This window comes from Brassica rapa, chromosome A08, assembly GCF_000309985.2.
Source record: "Brassica rapa cultivar Chiifu-401-42 chromosome A08, CAAS_Brap_v3.01, whole genome shotgun sequence".
NCBI classification, from domain to species: Eukaryota; Viridiplantae; Streptophyta; class Magnoliopsida; order Brassicales; family Brassicaceae; genus Brassica; species Brassica rapa.
Window position 1 is genome coordinate 8,030,099 of NC_024802.2, and position 21,693 is coordinate 8,051,791.

The 21,693-nt window shown below is 33.6% G+C and overlaps 2 protein-coding genes across 6 annotated transcripts; both read left to right on the forward strand.

The window, feature by feature from the left end:
• The first annotated feature begins 621 nt into the window (after nucleotides 1-621).
• LOC103833688 (aspartic proteinase-like protein 2) lies at nucleotides 622-3,371 on the forward strand. Its single transcript, XM_009109760.3, has 9 exons — nucleotides 622-882; nucleotides 980-1,109; nucleotides 1,369-1,838; nucleotides 1,932-2,094; nucleotides 2,181-2,251; nucleotides 2,378-2,468; nucleotides 2,581-2,656; nucleotides 2,935-3,006; nucleotides 3,083-3,371. Exons 1-9 carry the CDS (start codon nucleotides 668-670, stop codon nucleotides 3,241-3,243), a joined length of 1,449 nt encoding a protein of 482 aa, XP_009108008.1. The 5' UTR covers nucleotides 622-667; the 3' UTR covers nucleotides 3,244-3,371.
• Nucleotides 3,372-13,731: 10,360 nt separating this feature from the next.
• LOC103833689 (receptor-like cytosolic serine/threonine-protein kinase RBK2) lies at nucleotides 13,732-17,425 on the forward strand. Of its 5 annotated transcripts, XM_018654007.2 has the most exons (9): nucleotides 13,732-13,820; nucleotides 13,922-13,994; nucleotides 14,861-15,219; nucleotides 15,379-15,630; nucleotides 15,714-15,868; nucleotides 15,926-16,005; nucleotides 16,082-16,217; nucleotides 16,299-16,448; nucleotides 16,525-17,334. In XM_018654007.2, the coding sequence occupies exons 3-9, from the start codon at nucleotides 14,868-14,870 to the stop codon at nucleotides 16,648-16,650; spliced, it is 1,251 nt and encodes a 416-aa protein (XP_018509523.1). In that variant the 5' UTR covers nucleotides 13,732-13,820; nucleotides 13,922-13,994; nucleotides 14,861-14,867; the 3' UTR covers nucleotides 16,651-17,334. The 5 variants fall into 5 exon arrangements, 4 of the variants coding, with proteins under 4 accessions (XP_018509523.1, XP_033132275.1, XP_033132273.1 ...); XM_033276384.1 differs by lacking the exon at nucleotides 13,922-13,994 and having other exon boundaries at nucleotides 13,736-13,820; XM_033276382.1 differs by having other exon boundaries at nucleotides 13,747-13,820; nucleotides 13,922-15,219.
• Nucleotides 17,426-21,693: the final 4,268 nt, after the last annotated feature.

A 21,693-nucleotide genomic window follows, 5' to 3' on the forward strand; every position in this document is an offset into this window, starting at 1 on the left:
AATTTAAGTGTCATTTTGAGTTTGTGCAAACAGATTAAGAAAACAATTAATTTTGTATATTTTCTATATAAAAACACAATTACCTATATACCTAACCATATTTCAACCAATAGAAAAATAAACTGTTAAATAAAATTAAGAAATTTTGCATTAAAAATCGAAAACGACACTTATTTTATAAAAAAAAAAAATTTATACAACGACACTTAATATGAAATGGAAGAAGTAGTATTATTACCTAGTATATACCGTAGCATGTCAAAAATAAATAAAATATTATGTTAAAAAGACATCAGAATATTGTTGTTGGGAAAGTGAGGAAAACATGAAGATGTGAAAGTGAGAGAGATTCATTGAACAAAAAAAAAAAAATGAAGAGAGAGGGAGAGAAGTGAGGAGAGACAAAGAAAGGGAAAACGCTTTTATAAAACAGTTTCCTAAAATATGCTTAAAATTGACCGTTGAAAACGCGTCACTTTCTCTTGCTTCTCCCTCTCTTCCCTCCCTTCCTCTCTTGATTCCTTTCGTTTATGTTTTGACATTAAATTTAGATACCAAATCTGAAATAAAATTTACAGAAAGAAAAAGTCAATTCTTCAAATTTTCTGTTTTTCATTTTTCTTTCTCGGAAGCGGAGATAATCTCTGGTTTGCACTAACATACGGCGATGGATCTAAGTCTAACTTTACGCATATTGCCAGCAGTTTTCATGGTGTTGATCCAATATGCTTGCGGGAATTTCGTGTTTAACGTGACGCATAAGTTTGCCGGAAAAGATAAGCAGCTGTCGGAGCTCAAGTCTCACGACAGCTTCCGTCACGCTAGAATGCTTGCGAACATTGATCTCCCTCTTGGCGGGGATAGCCGCGCTGATTCAATTGGGTTATCTTCTTCTACATCCAAATTTGCGCTATCTGATCTAGATAGAATATTTGATCTAACTTACATTATTGTTTTTGATTTGTTGTGTGTATTTCAGTTTGTACTTCACGAAAATCAAGCTTGGATCACCGCCAAAAGATTACCATGTTCAAGTTGATACAGGAAGTGATATACTTTGGGTCAATTGTGCACCATGTTCCAAATGTCCTGTCAAAACTGATCTTGGTGTATGCTTGCTTCTTTTTGAACTTTGAGTCAATTTTAGATGTATCATTCACAGATCCTTCTCTGGAAAGGGGTCATATGCTATTTATTAAACATTTCAACTAATTTTTTTCTTTTACAAATTTAGGGACCTAAATTTATTTTGGATTATGTTTATATAGTTTTCTTCAAAAAATTTGAGGCCTAAAGCCAATGTTTCATTCGGTTTTGCCAAAGACCGGCGCTGATCATTCATATTCTCAACCTTTTATTGGTACGCAGATTCCTCTAAGGTTGTACGACTCAAAAGCTTCCTCGACTTGGAACAAAGTTGGATGTGAAGATGATTTCTGTGCCTTCATTTCACAATCAGACACTTGCGAGCCAAAGACGAAGCCATGTAGCTATCATGTTGTGTATGGAGATGGAAGCACAAGTGATGGGGATTTTGTCAAGGATAATATTACCTTGGATCAAGTCACTGGAAACCTCCGAACTGCACCCCTTTCGCAGCAAGTGGTTTTCGGGTGTGGAAGCAATCAGTCTGGGCAACTTGGGCAAACTGACTCAGCCCTTGATGGCATTATGGGATTTGGACAAGCCAATACCTCAGTCATTTCTCAACTAGCTGCCGCGGGTAATGTGAAGAGAATCTTCTCACATTGCTTGGACAATGTGAATGGAGGTGGAATTTTTGCTGTTGGGGAAGTGGAGTCTCCAGTTGTCAAAACAACTCCTTTAGTTCCTAATCAGTAAGTGAGAGAGACAGAGAGAGAGCTAAGTTTATGATCTAGGAAGTAACTAACTACTCTCTGTTGTAATAATTTGATCCAACAATTTATTAGGGTACACTACAACGTCATTTTAAAGGCAATAGATGTGGATGGTGAGCCTCTTGACCTCCCACCAAGCATAGCTAGTTTTGGTGGGAATGGAGGAACCATTATTGACAGTGGTACAACTTTAGCCTACTTACCACAGGATCTCTACAATTCACTACTTAAACAGGTGCCAAAATCTTTGTTTTCTCTCTATCTTTGTTCTAGTTTATAACCACAGAGCCCTGACATGTTATTTATCTGCAAATAATATAGATTACTACTCGGACACCGGTCAAACTTCACATGGTACAGGAGACTTTTGCGTGTTTCAGTTTCACTTCCAAGTAAGATGACTTGCTTCCTGTTTCTGCTTCTCTTTAAAGATCTGGATTATTACCTCTCGTTTAAAAAATAATTATTATTACTATTCAGTGGATGTGCTAAAAATATATTTTTCCTTGTACATGCAGCACAGATAAAGCATTTCCGGTAGTCAATCTTCATTTCGAGGACTCACTCAAACTGACTGTTTATCCGCACGACTATCTTTTCTCACTTCGTGTAAGTCAATACACTCCTTCCTACTTTGATGTGTTTATATCCCAACAGAACCTTCGTGTTTTGTGTAAGCATTTTTGTCTGTCTCATCCACAAATTGAGCTCTCCCGAACAGGAAGACATGTACTGCTTTGGTTGGCAATCTGGTGGAATGACAACTCAGGACGGATCCGATGTGATCCTTTTGGGAGGTAAATTATCATACTTTCGGATATTTCTCATATGCACTTGAAGCTTCTCTATATAGACTCACATGTCCTCTCCTCCAGCATGAGACATCCTTATACGATCATTTTTTGTTTTTTTTGTTTTTCGTTTTGTCCTAAAACGAAAGTTACATATGTTTGGTGGTAGAAATTAGATATAAACCATACCAAACAACGCAAAGATTGATTATTAACTTATGGTCCCCCATGCATGTGTTACACTTGATTGTATCCGACTTCAAAATCGGTTTCTTCATATGTAGATTTGGTGCTCTCGAACAAGTTAGTAGTATACGATCTTGACAATGAGGTCATTGGATGGGCAGACCACAACTGTAAGTATCTAACACACTGAGAACAAGCACGACTGATCAAAGAAACCAATATGTTTTTTTGTGTGGGTTTGCTTAGGTTCGTCAAGCATCAAAGTGAAAGATGGGTCAGGAGCTGCTTACTCAGTTGAAGCAGATAATCTCATACAATCTGCTTCTTCGGTGATTAAAGGAACATTTGTCCCATTATTGTCGATACTGATTTGGGTTTTCCTTTCATTTACTTCACAGTTTTGCTAAAACGAGATGGTTCATATGATCCTCTTTGTGGATGTCATTTGGCTTTTTAGAGTCATGTAATTTACAGACAACTAATTAACTTATTCTTATCAAAGATAAATACATATTGTATTGTTTTGGTTTACTTAATTACTTCTCGACAGTAATTATAATATTGTACTAGATGATAATATGCGAACATGCGCGGGGTGAGTTTTTAAAATTAATGTTTGTTCACTACAAACTTTATCGATTGTAAAATGACGAATACAAATGTGTGTCTTTTAAATGTATCATCGTTGTTGAAGAATCAACGTATTACAACTTGTTTTAATTATTTTTAAGACTTCATATATATGCACCAAAAAAATTAAGCTTTGCGGCTGACACAAATCACCAAAACCAAATAGTCATCATCAATTGTAAAATGACGAAACATGATTAGGTTTTATGTTCTCAATTTTTTTACTATTGACTCTCTATAAGTGATTTCATTTTCTACCTCTATAAAATTGTGTTTTCGTTCTCATTTTTGTTTCACTGATATGAGTTTTGTTTTTTTTTTAACTTCTTCTGTGAATTCAGTGAATCACAGAAGTGTCAATGTAAAAAAATGGACATCTGTAAAAGTTAGTTTCACTCGAGATATATATCGAAGAATCAAATTTTTGAAAAAAAAATCAGTGGCAAACTCTATTCACAGGATAGTGTTCAAATCTAATATATCAAGTTGTTATATAAGTGCAGACTCGAAATATAAATGTATGTTTAATGTATTCATCAGTTCGGTCTAAAAATAATCTAATTCTAGAACAACAACAAATAAAATATTATTTTATTAACCTAAGCTTTTGAGGTTTGGTTACTTAAGAGTATACTGATAAAAAATATATAATACTTTACCATTCTAGTATATGTAAACTATGTATAAATTAAAAATTGTTTGATTTATTAAATGATAAGCCATAAAATTTATAATAATAGTTCAAATTTCTCATTCTTAATATTATAATGGCTAGATATGGTATTAGTGAGAAACAAATATGAGATGAATGATTAAATATCTAATTCTTCGAAAAAACACAAAAATATGTGATTGGAATCTTGCATGATATTTTATTAAAAGCTTTTTAGGAATAAAAATCAAGAGTAATTTTTTATAACCTTAATGAAATAATATATATATATATTTATATTCTTAAATACATTAATTAATTTTATATTTAGCATAAAAATAAATATCTAAAATATATAAAATATTTTGAAGTTGTCCAAAATACTTGAACATATATACATATAATCAAAAGTAAATATCTAAAATAGCTAAAAAATACTCAAAACACCAAAAATAATTAAAATTGCTATTGATTATCTATCCAAATATTTAGTCCAAACCAATTTATATGTTAAGTTTAGATATTTTGACATACATTATTGAAATTTATATGTAATATATTATTTTATTTTATATATTGAGAAATTGAAGGTACGTATGTATGAATTTAAATTAAAAAAAAAATTAAATTGGTTATCCGAAACCGAACTAAACCTGAACCAAAACTTATAAATACTAAAATGGGGCTGAAATCTCTAAACCCTAAAACCCGAAATCTGAATAGATCTGAACCAAATTCGAATAGGTACCTGAACGCCACCCATAAACTTGCTTTTTTGGCAAAAAAACAACAATGAGAAGCCATGTTTTATTACAATCAAAAGATGTTAGCTATTAGAGAACCAAATAGACAAAAGATGCTGACGTCCTTTGTTATGTCTTCAGGCAAGGGGTTCGTCCCTGATCAGTCTATCAATTTCCTTCATAACCGTTGCCACATTTGAAGGAGAAACCTCATGTTTCCTGTTATTTTTTTTTCCGCCAAATGAGATTAACTGTTGCATGAGCTAAGAATTTTCGGAGTAAATTATTTTTGTAAACATGTTAGTACCCAAAAGCCAGCTAATAAAAGCAAGGACCACAGTTCTGTCACAAATGAGCAATGGAAGAAAATGTGTTCCATGGTTTCATCACGTAGATAGCAGAGAGTGCAAGAAGAGTTAATCTGAAGACCCCAATCCTTGTTCAAAAACGCGGGCGAACTGCCGCTTAATCGTCCGGAAAAACGCTCCACGGACCCTCACCGTGGCGAATTGCACCGGTGCGGTGACATTATGCGGCCAGCCGCGTATTGACCGCGTGGACCGTGGTTTAAGAAACTCGGCCGTGTTATAGCGTATGTTTTTGTGCGGTTATGAGGTTTAAAAATTGAAAATCTCCAGTTTATCCAGTTTTTATAACTACAAGATTCTAAAACTTGATTTTGGGTTATAAAACGATCAAATCTATCTGTAATCTACAAGAAAACAAGATAAATCGACAAAAATGGTGAAAAAAAAAAATCAGAGGCGGCTGCTTAGATTTGCAGAAGAAAGAGGAAGGAGATGAGGACAGAAACGTAATTTGATACTCATTAAACCTAATACAAAAACGTCGATATATTGGGTAAAATGGAGCCTCGAACCTGGGTGGGGACGTAATGCTGCACGAGAACATGATATCTAAACCACTAGACCAAATAACTTTCTCTGTTACTTGACATTTGCAATTTTATATAACCGATCATAAATTTATTTTAATTAATTTGATCCATATTAATTTGATATATCACAAATATAAATATTATTAATATTAAATTATTAAAAACTAGGCCCCGAGTACTCCCCGATTTTTTTCTGATTTTTCAATAAATCGCTAGGCCCGGGTCAGCCGCACGCGTTACGCGTAGCGAGTTTCCGAACAAGGACCCCAATATATAAACCAATATTCTAGAAATCAAACTCTCAAACGTATGAAAAGTATAAACTCAAAAACTCTTCTTATTAATCTTGTGGAAACTCTCTCAAAACCACAAGCTCTCAAATCTCATAAACTCACACACTTTTAGATCACCTCATGATCTCTTCTTTTATATCTCTATATTTATCCTAATCCTATTAGTAAACACATATTTAGATAACTCTTAATCTAAGATAACCCTTATCTTCTTATTCTCCAACTTCTTTTAGGATTAGGATGCCTTGTCTCCTAAGCTTTCTTCAAGCTTACTCCAACATTCTCCCTCCTAAGCTTGAAGCTCTCACTCTCTAAATCTTTCATGCCAATGAAGTCTCTCATCTCCTTGAACTTGGTTCTTCCTAAAGCCTTTGTCAAGATGTCTGCTTTCTGTTTCTCTCCTGGTACATGCTCAACTCCTACTTGCTCATTTTCCATACATTCTCGAATCAAATAGTATCTCTTGTGTATATGTTTACTCCTCCCGTGAAAGACTGGATTTCTTGTTAGTGCGATTGCGGATTGATTGTCGATTCTAATGGTAACTCTTTCACATGACTGATTCATGATTTCACTCAATAGGTCTTGTAACCAGATGGCTTGTCTTGCGGCTTCTGTTGCTGCCATGAATTCAGCCTCGCAGGATGATAACGCGATGGTGTCCTGTTTCTGTGAGCACCATGTGATCGGACTGTCTCCAAGATAGAAAATGTGGCCCGTCGTACTCTTTCCATCATCTAGATCAGACTCAAAGCTGCTGTCACTATAGCCTATGAGTCTCGGAACCTTCTGTGTTGATCGCTCAAACGTTAGTCCATAAGTGACACTTCCGCACAAGTACCTCAAAGCTTGTTTCATCGCATTCCCATGTGATTCCCTCGGACTCTGCATGTATCGTGACAAGACTCCCACGCTATATAATAGATCAGGTCTTGTGTGAAGGAGGTAGCGTAGACAACCTATGTTTCTTCTGTATCTTGTTGCGTCAATCTCTTTCTCATGCTCTGCTTTTGATAACTTTAAACCAACCTCCATTGGTGTTTGTACAGAGTTGCATTTATCCATCCCATCTTCTTCTAGTATTTTTTTCGCATAGCTTCTTTGCACCAATGTAATTCCATTCTCATGTTGACTTACTTCTATGCCAAGGTAGTAGGTGAGTTTGCCTAAGTCACTCATATCGAACTTGGTAGACATATTCTCTTTGAACTCTTTGATGATCATGTAGTTGGTGCCGGTCACAAACAGGTCGTCTACGTAGACTGCGACTATTAGTAGCTCGCCATTTACCTCCTTGCGATAGACAGACGGTTCCTTGGCACATTTCTTAAACTGTAACTCGCAAAGTATCTGGTTCAACTTGTTGTTCCATGCCCGTGGCGCTTGCCTCAACCCATAAAGTGCTTTATTAAGCTTGTACACCTTTCTTTCTTCTCCTTTCCTCTCGTATCCCTCAGGTTGCATGACATAGACGGTTTCTTTAAGCTCTCCGTGCAAGAATGCTGTTTTAACGTCTAAGTGGTGTACTTCCCATCCGTTTGTTGCTGCTAAGTTGATGAGGAGTCTTATTGTTTCAAGTCGTGCCACAGGTGCAAAAACTTCTTCGAAATCAATTCCATGACGTTGAACATAACCTTTAGCAACTAACCTTGATTTGTATTTGTTAATGCTTCCATCTGAGTTATGCTTGATCTTAAAGATCCACTTTAACCCGATTGGTTTTGCTCCGTATGGCAAGTCTACTAGGATCCAAGTGTTATTCTTTTCTATGGAATGTATCTCTTCCTCACACGCTCGTCTCCATTCCTTTGAATCCTTGGCTTCACTGAAATTTCGTGGCTCATTGTTCAGATACATCAATATTTCTTCTCCGAGTTCTTCAGCAAGTAGTATGTAGTCGTCGAGGTATTTGGGCTTTGTATGTTGTCTCTCCGATCTCCTTAACACTTGTGTATCTTCTTCTATCAACTCTTCATCATCTACTGTATCATCGAGTGGTCGTGTCAAAGGCTCCTCGCTACTGCCTTGTTCCAGACGTAACTGTTCTGTTTTCTCGACATGATCATCAATTCCATGATTTCCGAAGTTCCCAATTGTCACCACAAACTCTCCAGTGTTCTGTTCTTCAACATTGTCTACGCTCCAGTTCCATCCTCTTGACTCGTCAAAAATAACGTCTCTGCTCACTACTATCTTCCGAAAGGATTAAGTAGTCGATACGCCTTTGAACCTGGCTCCGTCCCTAGATGTACCAACATACGTGCTCGATCATCTAGCTTTTTCAGAAGATTCCCATCTATCTTTGCGTAAGCTATGCATCTCCGAACACGCGTAGATGATCAATACTCGGCTTTTTACCTTTGAACTCCTCGTATGGTGTCTTTTCCTTTAAAGCTCGAGTGGCTACTCTGTTCAGAAGATACGTTGAGTGTCGTATGGCTTCGCCCCACAGATAATTTGGCATATGCATGTGCTTCAAAATACTTCTTGCCATCTCCATCATGGTTCTGTTTCTACGTTCTACCACTCCGTTCTGTTGCGGTGTATACGGTGCTGTTAAATGCCGTCTGATGCCTGAGAGATCACAGAAACTATTGAACTCTTGAGAGACAAATTCTCCTCCTCTGTCGGTTCTGAAAGTTCCTATCTTCTTCCCTGTTTCTTTCTCTATCACTTCCTTGAGTTTCTTAAACTTTCCGAATGCTCCACCTTTTTCTTTCAATAGTATCGTCCACATGTATCTTGTTTTATCATCAATAACCACAAATATATATCTGTTTCCAGTGGCTGTTCTTGGCGATATAGGTCCACATAAGTCTCCATGAAGTAATTCCAAGACCTCTGCTGCTCTGTATGTGGTGGCTTTCGGAAAATAATGCCTTGCTTGCTTACCAAGCAAACATGACCCGCATACTTCTTTCTCGATAGTTATATTAGGCAGTCCAAGCACCAGCTCCTTCTGTATCATGCCCTTTAAAGACTCAAGATTTATGTGACCTAGACGAGAGTGCCAGCGGTTTGTCTCGGTGCTTGTAGATAGATACAGACGTGCATTACTCCTTATGCCCATGTAGACTTTATATAATCTGTTCCTTGAACGTTCTGCTTTCACAAGTAATTTCCCATGCTGATCATGCATTGTTAACTCTTCTCCTCTCAGCCTTATGTCACAACCTGCCTCTGTTGCTTGACCTAGACTTATAATATTACTCTTAAGGTCAGGAATAAAATAGACGTCCGTCATCTTCCTCGCATCTCCATTCATATCTGTGAAGGCAATTGTTCCCTTGCCTTTAATATCTATCCTCGAGTTATCTCCAAACCTTACCTTTCCGGTGATAGTATTGTCAATCTTTGAGAAATATCGTCGATCTCCAGTCATATGGTTGCTTGCGCCGTTATCGAGATACCATACATTTTCTCCTTCGGTGCTTGCTTCATACTTCTCATGTAGGACGTTCTTCTCGTTTAGAAACACAACTTCATGCATCATAAGCTCGTCAGCTTCTTGTGTATCAGTGTTATCAGATTCATGAGTCTCTTGTAACTTGAGAAGAAGCTCTGGACATTGGGCCACAAAGTGACCAACCTTATCGCATCTAAAACATGTTATTTTAGACGCATCTCTCTCAGTATAGGTTCTTCCTCCATTGAAACCTCTTCCTCCGTTATATCCTCTTCCTCCATTAAACCTACCGCGTCCTCGTCCTCTGTAAAAAGATCGTCCACCTCTACCTCTTCCTTTATAAGAGTCTCCATAGTAGTATTGGTTATCTTGTGATCCACGGTTTGATTGATCTTGAGATGTCCGGTTTGCTTGGTTATTTTGTCCATCGTTTACATACATGAGTTTTGATTGATCTTCTTCACCCTCCTCTTCATCAAGGATTCTTTCTTCATATGCTTTCAACCGCCCAATGATCTCTTCAAAGTTTGTTGTATTAAGATCCAACATCTGTTCAAGCGAGGCGACCATATGAATGTATTTCTTTCGAGGTAGACTCGAGAGAAATTTCTTCACAAGTTTGTTATCTTCAATGGTCACGCCTAATGCAGATGATTTTGCGGCAAGCTCGGACAGTTTTCCTCCGAAATCATCGATGGTCTCTGTATCTTTCATCTTTAGTCTATCAAACTCATTCGTTAACGTCTGCAATCTGGCTTCTCTTACTCGTTCAGCCCCCACGTACCTGGCTTTAATGGCATCCCATACCTGCTTAGCTTGATTAAGTTCCCCTACTTGCAATATAAGAGATTCAGGTATTGATTGAAACACTAAAGAAAGAGCTAGATCGTTTTTGTCAACACTCGCGGTTTCATCTTCTATTGCTTCCCAGGCCTTATGTACCCGTAGCGTTACTTTCATCCGTAATGCCCACACCGTATAATTCGTTGAGGTAAGCATGGGACACTTGATTGAAGAAGAACCCCCTCCTTCCTTTATTTTCCCGATCGCTGGAATTATGTCACTCATGTTCTCTGTTTGGCTCTGATACCAAATCTAGAAATCAAACTCTCAAACGTATGAAAAGTATAAACTCAAAAACTCTTCTTATTAATCTTGTGGAAACTCTCTCAAAACCACAAGCTCTCAAATCTCATAAACTCACACACTTTTAGATCACCTCATGATCTCTTCTTCTATATCTCTATATTTATCCTAATCCTATTAGTAAACACATATTTAGATAACTCTTAATCTAAGATAACCCTTATCTTCTTATTCTCCAACTTCTTTTAGGATTAGGATGCCTTGTCTCCTAAGCTTTCTTCAAGCTTACTCCAACAAATATGGTATTGACTGGTAGCCTATCATAATTAGCAACCCAGAATGTGAAAGAGTGTTTTGCACAGTGTTCTTAAATCATACTACTTTGAACCAAAATTTGGGAGTTTCTCGCTCTCGCAAAAAGTTCCAAGTAGCACTAGTTGAGAAGACTGTTTTATGCTGATCTAGAGGCCCCTAAAAAAAATCCGAAGTACCCTAGTTGAGAAGACTGTTTTACGCTGAATTTTGCTGAGAGCATTGCTAGGCTTTGTGGTATAAGATTGTAGTATTGGCCACAATTTTGATTGTGAAATAATTTTACTCCGAAAATTTACTAATGTACTTATTGTGTGAAGTGAACATGGTACAGATACGATCGAACAATCTAGGAGCAGTGGGATTCCTAGGGGATAGCAGAAGGATGAACATAGCAATAACAAGAAACCAGAAGCACATCGAGTGGTGTGAGGTAGCTCCACAATCTGTCACATACATTCCTCTCAAGACTGATGTGCAGGGCCGGCTTAGATAGGAGGGCGAGGGGTGCGACCCCCCCGGGCCCAATCTGTTGTCCCCCTATTTCTTAATAGATAAAGACCCGGTTTTTTTAAAAAAAATACATGTATTTTTATATTAAAAATAAGAAAAGGGGTCCAAATTTTTTTTATATAAAAGTATTTTTTTATTTCCATAGATTTATTTTTAAAAATACTTCTGGTATTTTTTTTGCCTCAGGATCCATGACACCATTGAGCCGGCCCTACTGATGCGTTACATATGCTATTTCGGGAGGGCGAAGCATCCGGACCCTGGTAGCATGGTAGGTTCAGAACTATGCTTGGACAGAGCCGAGTCTGGAAAATATTGGCCAGAAGCAAAAAAAAATTATCTTCAAAAATCAGAAAGCCTGACTAAAATTACATATGACGTCTTTTTTTTTTTTGAGAAAGAGCTTTACATATGATGTCCTTACCAGTAGAACTATATAAAATTCATGTTACTATTAGTCCTGTAAGTGTATATATATATGTATATCTTGTTTAGTCGTAAAGCACACGTTTTAGTTACTTGTATTCATACCCCGCCCTGTTTGAACCCAATGTTGCCTTACCTTGGTTAAAACCCGCCACATACAAAGTATGAGTACTGCAAAATTCTGTCAAATGTTTCCATGGCGAGTTGTTCGTTGTACAGGAAGTAGTCTGCATATGAAAAACATTCATGTAGATTTCATACAATTAGTTTATGCGGTAAACTATAATAAATTTAACCATAAGTCATTAGGTTATGTGTTGTCGTTTGGTGGAAAAAATAACTATTGAAAATTTTAAAGTAGTGTTCCATATTCTCCAAATTCACATTTTAAATTATTTTAGTTAGTTTTCAGTATTGAGCCTTTCACCTTTATGCTTGAGTTAAAACCCGTCCTCTGTTTTCTCTTAAAATGCAGTACTCTGGTTATGAGTTAGAGTTTAGAGAAAAAACAACTTTTCTCAGCTTTGTTGGTTTATTAGTTGGATTGTACCAACTTAAACCAGCATTGTAACCAAACTCTTTTTTTGTTGATGTATAATTTTCACATTTCAACAAAAAAAGAAAGTAATTTTTGTGCTCGACTCTACGAAAACGTTAAAATGTCATTTGAACCATTAGACTTGCCTCCGTTGAGAAGATTCAGAGATTTCAAGCACGAACAACAGAAGGCAGGAGAAGGTAGAAAGAAATACTCGAATGCACATGTTATTTTTTTGTTCATGTAGCACTCCGATTAAGATAACCGAATCGTTTTAGAGTCTCATGTTGAAAGAAAAAAGTTTCAATATTGTTGTAAATGATTGGTAAGTGTAACGTCATAATGAAAACAAACAAAAAAGCAAATCAGTGCTAAGTATGCCTTGATTTGGTCGCAAAGTAAGGTTTTCTGGACTATTTGTACCACGTAACAACAACTAACGACAGTCAAATGATTGTTTTGTTAATGTTAATGTATCTTCTTTTGGAAGGGAAAAAAGCCTCCTTAATTACTCTATAATGATTACAGTTTGGTAGATATGTTATCTTTGGAGATTGGTGGATCTACACGGTATTACTCGTCGCCCATCATTACTGTATATATTTCGTATAAATGTGTTATACTCCTCTATTTCAATTTAGTTTAACAATTTTTTTAGAAAAAAATAAATGATGTTTTCAATTTTTATATAAAAATGTTAATGTTATCTAATGTTTTTGACCATTTATATTATATTATATGATTTTCTATTGGTTGAATTAGCTTTAGTTGATACAAAAAAAATAAAAATAAATAAAAGTTAACAATTTATTTTGTGTGGAAACTTTAAAACCAAGTAATTTGAAATAGAGTAAGTATGAATAACATCCATGTGTTAATTATTCCCTCCATTTAAAAATATATGATATTTTTTTAATTTGAAATGTAATATTTTAATATTTAAAATGTAATATTTTAAATTTATTAAAAGTTACTCCATATGATTACTCGTGTATTCAGTAACATTTCAGAATAAATGATTGTATTATTATTTTTTGAAAAAATCTTAAAATGACAGGACTGGCTTATTTTTTAGTTTATATTTTGAATGATACTTTTTAGAAGAAAATAGAAGTTGTTTTAACTTTATATATATATATATATTTTTTTTTTTTTGACATCAGTTTTAACTTTATATATTTTAGCTAAAACTCTATACATTTTAAAATAGAGGAAGTACTGTATTAGATAATTATCAAATCTAAGAAAAAATATAAATTGTCTTCTCAGTTTCTCTTTCTAATTTCTATCATTACCGTTTTGCGTAATATGAAAAGCAGCCATGGGATGTGACACAACAAAAAAAAGTAGCCATGGGATTGTCTTTATATATTTCTGGTGAGAAAGCGATGGTTTATTGTAACTGAAGTGATAGTACCTTCTCTCTACCATTTCCCCTCTCTGAATTTATTGAGTTTCACATGTTCTTCAGTTTCTCTTCTCGCATGGTAAGCTGATATCTTTTCTTATTCTTATAGATTCTCCATTTATTTATATATTTTAAATAAATATTTATATTAATATTATCAAAACACCGAACATTCTGTAGACGGGCGTTAGAACAGTTACAGTCTTCGGCATGGACAAAAGCCCGTAGATGGTAGATCTGAGAAATAGACTAGGTGTGTTTCTGACTTGTTCTTTGTAGCAAGATGTCCTCTACTTTGTCTTGTTTTTTTTTCTCGCTAAAATCTATTTTCTTATTGTCTATTACCAAAACTAATTTTTATTGATGTTGATTTCGACCATTAGTTTCCTCTATTTTTTACTCTAATAGTATTCTATTGTAGAGTAAAAAATAGAATGAAAAATAAAAAACAAAAAACTCTATATTTAGAGTAAATATATTTTTTCACTCTATTATAAAGTAAAAAATATAGTTCTATTGAAACAATTTTACTCTAAACTTTTTTTTTTTTGAACAAACTCTAAACTCTATTTTAAAATAAAAATATACGGATTTAGAGATGCCTTTATTGATTCACTAAGTCCTTCTTCTACGCTTTTTGTATTTAAGAATAAGTTAAATTAAAATATAGACTAGAATATTAAAATAGGTTGTAGAATCTATTAACAAAAACAAAGCTAAAAAGTTACTTTTCTTGATATATTTGAAAACCTAAAATCAGAATTTTCAAATCCCTCTCTCAAATTGAGAGGAGTAGTATTTTCAATGATCATAAAAGAAATTTGTCAGTTTTTATTCGAAAATTGGAACAAAATTTACTTTTTAGTATTTATTTCATGGAAAATGTATTAACTGACAAGATATTTCATCATAACTTTGCTTGGAAAATTTCCATGTTCGATCTTTTCTTCCTTTAAATATTATAAAAGAAGAAATAAATAAATAAAATTTTCCTTTTAAAAGATAAAATAAAAAGACTTTTCCCTTTTATTAAACAGAAAAAGGCCGCTTGAAGTTTCAAATTAAATGATGAATGTGTCTGTCTAAATTCAAAAACCGTTTTTGTCATCTTCCTCTCAGTTCTCAGATGATGAAAGTTTCAGACTCGAATTCCCCGACAGGAGTTCTCGAAGAGTTCTTCAGAACCGAAGAATTCGAAAGCTCCCAGACTACAACAACCAATAAGAACCCTTCCTCCTCCTCCTCCCGTTTCCGCAGGGTTGTTCATCTTCTAAGAAGCACGTCCAAAAAATCGCTAGAGAATCTGAAGGTCCCGTTTCAGTACAACAATGCCGTTACAAGCTCATTGAGAAGATGCAGTAGCTTGAGAGACAGTCTCAGATTTGGCTCCTCCAGTGATTCTCCCGTTCTTGCACACTCTCCTCGAAGAATCTTTTCTTTTTCTGATCTCAAAATTGCCACCAACAATTTCGCTCCAGGTATATATATATGTCATACGATGTTAGGATTGTTGTTGTTTTTTAAGAAAATTAGAATTTCGTATTATGATTATTCTTAGTCTAGTTATGAAGCCATAACTAAAATAAGTTTGACCATTAGTTGTAGGTAAATATTTTTGTTTTTTTGAAATTGGGCAGATAATCTAATTGGAAAAGGAGGTTATGCTGAAGTTTACAAGGGGAAGTTTTCAAATGGACAAATGGTAGCCATAAAACGGCTTATGCGTGGAAACAGCGAAGAGATCATTGTAGATTTTCTATCAGAGATGGGTATAATGGCACATGTTAACCATCCAAATATAGCGAAGCTTTTAGGCTATGGTGTCGAAGGAGGAATGCACCTTGTTCTTGAGTTGTCACCTCATGGGAGCTTAGCTTCTATGCTTTATAGTAAACCCTCTTCCTCCATCACTACCCTTGCATGCCTTTTGTATTCAAAAATTAAAATAATTAATTGTTTGATGATGTGATAGGCTCAAAGGAGAAGATGAAATGGAGCATCAGGTACAAAATAGCTTTGGGAGTTGCAGAGGGCTTGGTGTATCTTCACAGTGGATGTCACAGGAGAATTATTCACAGAGATATCAAAGCCGCAAACATTCTTCTCACGCATGATTTTTTGCCTCAGGTACAGTAGATACTTATTATATTTATTTTCAGTTCTTAAAATGTCTTTTTGTGTTAGATATGCGACTTTGGGCTTGCGAAGTGGCTACCTGAACATTGGACACACCATATAGTTTCCAAATTTGAGGGCACATTTGGGTGAGTCTGTGCATTAAGCATATATATGCTTCCTTGGGATAATTGTTCAGACATGGTTTATCTTTATTTCTTTCAGATATCTTGCTCCTGAGTACTTAACACATGGGATAGTAGATGAAAAGACTGATGTATTCGCCTTGGGTGTACTTTTACTAGAACTTGTTACTGGACGACGAGCTCTTGACTACTCCAAGCAAAGTCTTGTTCTATGGGTTAGTCCTAGAGAGCCAATATAATTGTGAGAGTTGCAATTCCACATCTGTTCTTATAGTTCATTAGTGTTTGTTTCTCAGGCTAAACCATTGATGAAGAAGAACAAAATTAGAGAGCTAATTGATCCATCTTTAGCGGGCGAATATGAATGGACCCAGATTAAGCTTGTGCTTTTGGCTGCTTCGTTATCAATCCAAGAGTCATCTATAGAGAGGCCTGGGATGAGTCAGGTACATATTCAACCAAACTGTCTTGTATAACAAGTAAACATATCACCTTTGTTTTGATATTTTGTCTTAAAATTAGGTCGTTGAGATCCTCAAAGGCAACTTGAACGATCTCAAGTGCATCATGAAATGCAGAGTTCCCTTTTATCGAAAAGCTTTTAGAGATGAGAACATGTCAAGAAATATTGAGAAAATTAGATCTTGAAGAAAGGAAATAGATGAAACTCAACAAAGGGAAAAGAAGAGATATAGATGGCTTACATCATTTTTGAATAAAAATTCGTTATGCATCACTTGTCAACAAGATATTAATGGAAATGGTAAGCACATATAGTGAGTGTATTCTTTGTAAATTTTCTTTATTTATTGAAAGCATACAAGTATTAGTAAGCGGCAAAGGCATAGCTTGAGTTAATTTGTATGATAAGGCCGGTCCTGAGCTAAAACGAATAAAACCTTTGCTTTAGGTTCCAAAATTATGTTATACTTATATTTTAGGGGCAACAGTTTAACTAAATAGGCAATGGTGTAGTAGTTGGTGCTGTATAACTTGTGTTACGGAAGTGGTGGCTTTGATTTTATACTTTTACATTTTTATAGGCTATATATTTTATTAAAGGATTTAAAGTTGTTGGGCTTTAGGCGTCACATGGTGCTGGACGGGACCTGACGTATTGCAGGCATTCTGATAATCTGTTTCAAAATTGGACACTTTTTTCCTTATAATTTGTGTGTGCGTGAAATCAGCACAAGTGTCACATATGTGTTTTTAACACTTTTAGTTTATTAAACAAACTTCTTGGGATGAACACAAGTTGGATACTTTTCATTTTTTGGTATATTTGATATTTGATTTGTCTTGTAAGAATAATATAAATTCATACTTGTATTTGACTTACTAAAAATGAGTATTTGTTATTTCGAATACTTCCTCAAAAATGATACTCTACTATAAATAAATTTATATTTTATTTTGTTTATACTGTTAGAATTAGGGGTGGGCACTTTACCCGATATCCGAAGTGGCACCCGAACCCGATCCGAAAAAACCGAACCGAAATCCGAACCGAAGTAGCAAAATACCCGAACGGATATTGAATAAGGAGAGATTGGATACCCGAACCCGAACGGATAATACCCGAACCCGAATGGATATCCGAATATAACCGAACATATGTATAATTAACCTTATGTTTCTAGTTTATATCTCTCATTTATATAAAATATTTATATTGATACTACACATAATTTAAGTTCATATGATATACATACAATTACGGAAAAATGATTTGCTACTCACTTAAAATGCATGTCAAGTTTTTTATTTCAAAAATTAACAAAAAGTTATATCCAAAATTAAAAAAAATAACTAAATTAGTGCTTTTTTAGTTTTAAAATGTTATGTCCAAATCTATTAACCATTCAATCTATTAAAAATAAAAATTAGTTAACTAAAAGTTATATTTTTAAATACAATAAACTTGAGAAATGAAAATTTTAATTTTTTTTTCAAAATCTAAATATCCGAACCCGATCCGAAATAACCGAATCCGAACTAAAAATACCCGAACCCGACCCGAAGTACAGAAATACCCGAACGGGTTCTAGACCTCTATACCGAAATATCCGAAAATCCGAAATACCCGATCCGAACCCGAACGGGTACCCGAACGCCCACCCCTAGTTAGAATAATATGGAAAATATTCTAATTCAAATATTTGTGCATATTGTAAACAAGAAAATGATCAGAAACATCAATAACTCGATAAACGGATATCTTTTGCTTTTCATTACAACAAAAATGTCTATAGGCAAGTAACGAGTAATACAAACCGAGTAATAATTTTTTTTCATACTTGTTACATTTATACTTGCAAGTATTACTTGATACTCGACTTGATAACGACGACTACTTAAAAAATCAAGACGGAAGCAGGGCGAAATAGCAAATATAAGCTGAGTAACTAGTATTTATGCCAAATTTTAATTGGTGATAATGATATATATGGAAAAATCGTTTCTACGCTAAAGTTTTTCTATACAAATCAAGATCAACGCAAATGTTACATTTGATCAAATAAATTGATACGAATTAATTGGTATCAATGTGGCATCACATAGCTGTTATTAGAAGCAATAAACCTGAGTCATGCGATTTGGAAATTAAAAAAAACGTACGCAAAGGTGTAACCATCGAAAAAATTAAGTATTAGGATGGTGTATCATCCGTCCAATGTTTTTAAACCCGACCTTGACACTGTACCGGATAACTTATCGGGTCGCTGGATCACTGGATCGACCGCGGATGAACCGTAGATTAATAAATGAATTAATTTTATTATATAATAATATATTAGCTATGAAAATAAAAATATAGAAACTAAAATTTAATATTTTCTAAATATTTTTTAAAACATAAAATAATAGTCTGGATATGTATATATTTTATGTTTTTAGACGATACTTAACTTTAGTTTTTATATTTTTATTTTTATTTGACATACAAAATATCAAAAAATAGTTTAAACTATTTAAAATTTCTGTAACAAGATAAGAATTATAACATCTAAAAAAATCAAGACATAAAATTCATAAATATTTAAATATCTAATATGAATAATAAATTAAACTTCAAATCCAAAATAAACCAAAAGTAAAAGATCATTGTAATAAATTGTCAATAACAAAAATAAATTAACACCAAATCACATCAGTCGTTCACTTCATTTTCTTCAGATGACATAGTAAAATCTTCATTAAAATCTAAAATCACAAATAAAACTAAAAAGGAAAAACATAACTTCTTTTTTATGTCAACACCTAACTTCTTGGTTGGAAACTTAAAATATAAACCATAATTAAAAACTAAAAAAATAAAAGTTATTTATTGGTTTAACTGGTGGTTAAACCGGCATTTGGTTACGGGTTTTAGTGGGGTTTTGCGAATTTTTACGGGTTTCTAAATATTAGATTTTTCACAAAACATAAACCTAATTTTTTTCTGGGTCACGGAGTTTACTGGTTTAACCGCGAGTCCGGATCAGGTTTCAAAACACTGCATCCATCCGTAGATAAATGAATGGACATAATAACAACTTATGTAAAATTATATCTTACGACTTTATAATCTTTATTCAAATAAACGAAAATTTAGGGATTGGAAAAAAAGAGAGAATAATTTAATGGAAATTGTATTCACTAGCCAAACAAAAAACCGTAATTCATTAATCAACCAAAATTCTTTACAAAATTAATTTCTTTTTTTTTTGTTATTTTGAAAAACATATTTGTCATTTTAAAAAACATACTTCCTCCGTTTCTTAAAAAATATATATTTTAGAAAAAAATTTGTTCAAGAAGATACATTTTTTACATTTCTAATGCATAAATTAATTGCAAATTATAAACTTAAAAAAATATAATTGTGTTTATTAAAATTATATTAGTTAAAATTTATAGAGAATAACTATTAACTGAAAATAATTTATTGGTAACAAAATGTGATATATTTGTTTTAATAAGTGCGAAAATCTTAAAATGTACATCTTTAAAGGAGGAGTATTTGTTATTTTTTCGGTATTCAATCCATAGTTCCACCAAACTTCTGACTTCCGAGTCCAATCAGTAAAAACTTGACGAGTTTCTCAGAACAAATGCTGTAATGGACCACAAGGGGTTAAAATAATCTCATATGGACCTCTTGCCTTTTTATTTTAAAAATGAATTAAAATTAAATCAAAAATAAGAAGAAAAGACCATGAAGACTAGAAAGTTCTACTTATTTACTAACCCAACCACTCATTATCCTAACCCACTAACCCGATCCTACTCAATTCGGATCCCTAAATCCCCAAAAACTCTCTTTCTCAAACATCATCCCTCTCACGATTTTCATCTTCATCTTCCGTTACTATTTCTTCAAAATCAAACTAAAATCATGTAACATCCACCTGATTCCTCCTTTGTTACTCAATTTCATCTATTCCATAATCAATCCTGACTCATAATGTTAAGAACCCATATTTTAATTTTTTTAATCAAAATTTCTTCATCTCATTATCCAAATCAAAATCAAAAATTTCTTCAAATTTTATGAAATTTCATTATTATCCCGAATCGATCAATTCTCCATCTTTCTCAATCCATTTTCTCTTATATAAAATTGAATCTCGTGTTCAATGTACAAAATTTCCGACAATGAAAAACACATAGTATTACTAATACAACTGAAACTAGTATAACTGGTATAACTGAAACTAGTATAACTCGTACAACTAGAACGTGAATAACTAATACAACAAATATAACTAGTATAACTAATATAATTAGAACGTGTATAACTAGTATAACTTTACAATTAACTGGACTAATCTCTCTTGCCTGCATGTGTCAAATATATGAATAGTATATTTTTAATAATATTTGATTTGGAATTGATATGTTTATAAGTTGTACTAGTTATACTAGTTGTACGATATTCGAAAAAAAAATCATCTTCATTTTTTTGGTCTCGAGGCAAAAAAGCTAGATGCGGAGCCAAAAAATTCTTCAGCCATTGCTCTAAAAACGCGAGTCATCGGAAAGAAGAAAAAGATTGGGTTTGATATATGATTTTTGTGTTTTTTTTGCAAATAATCATTTTAATCTTGTATTAATACAATTCTTATCAACAATTGTAATATTTTAGTTTGTTTATCAAGATAATATAATAGATATTAGAAAGAAAAAAAATTTGCAACAAATAATCAGTAAAAATATTGATTAAGAATTATTTACCAAAATAAATCAGTTTAATAAAATAACTTTTTAAATTACATTTAATTAGTAAATGATATAAATCAGCAGTTGTAAATGTTACATATTTTTGAATAACTTCTTAAAATTGATACTAACTTTGTGTAAAATGAATTGATGCAAATAATTTATATTTTTCATCAATTATTAAATGAATTGATGTAATTTATATGCATTGCCGATTATTTTAGTAGAACTGATACAACTAAAGCAACATATTAACATGTAGTTCAACCATAATGTTTAAAATATGATACACATTAAAACTTCATGCACAATACAAGACGAAATAACATAGTTGTACTAGTATTTGAGTTGTACCGGTTTGTACACAGTTGTACTAGTTTTTGAGTTGTATCGGTTTGTACATAGTTGTACTTTGGCACTGAAATGGAAAAAACTAGTTGTACCACATAAAACTTAAACTTACCTTAGTTGTACCACTTCTTTATG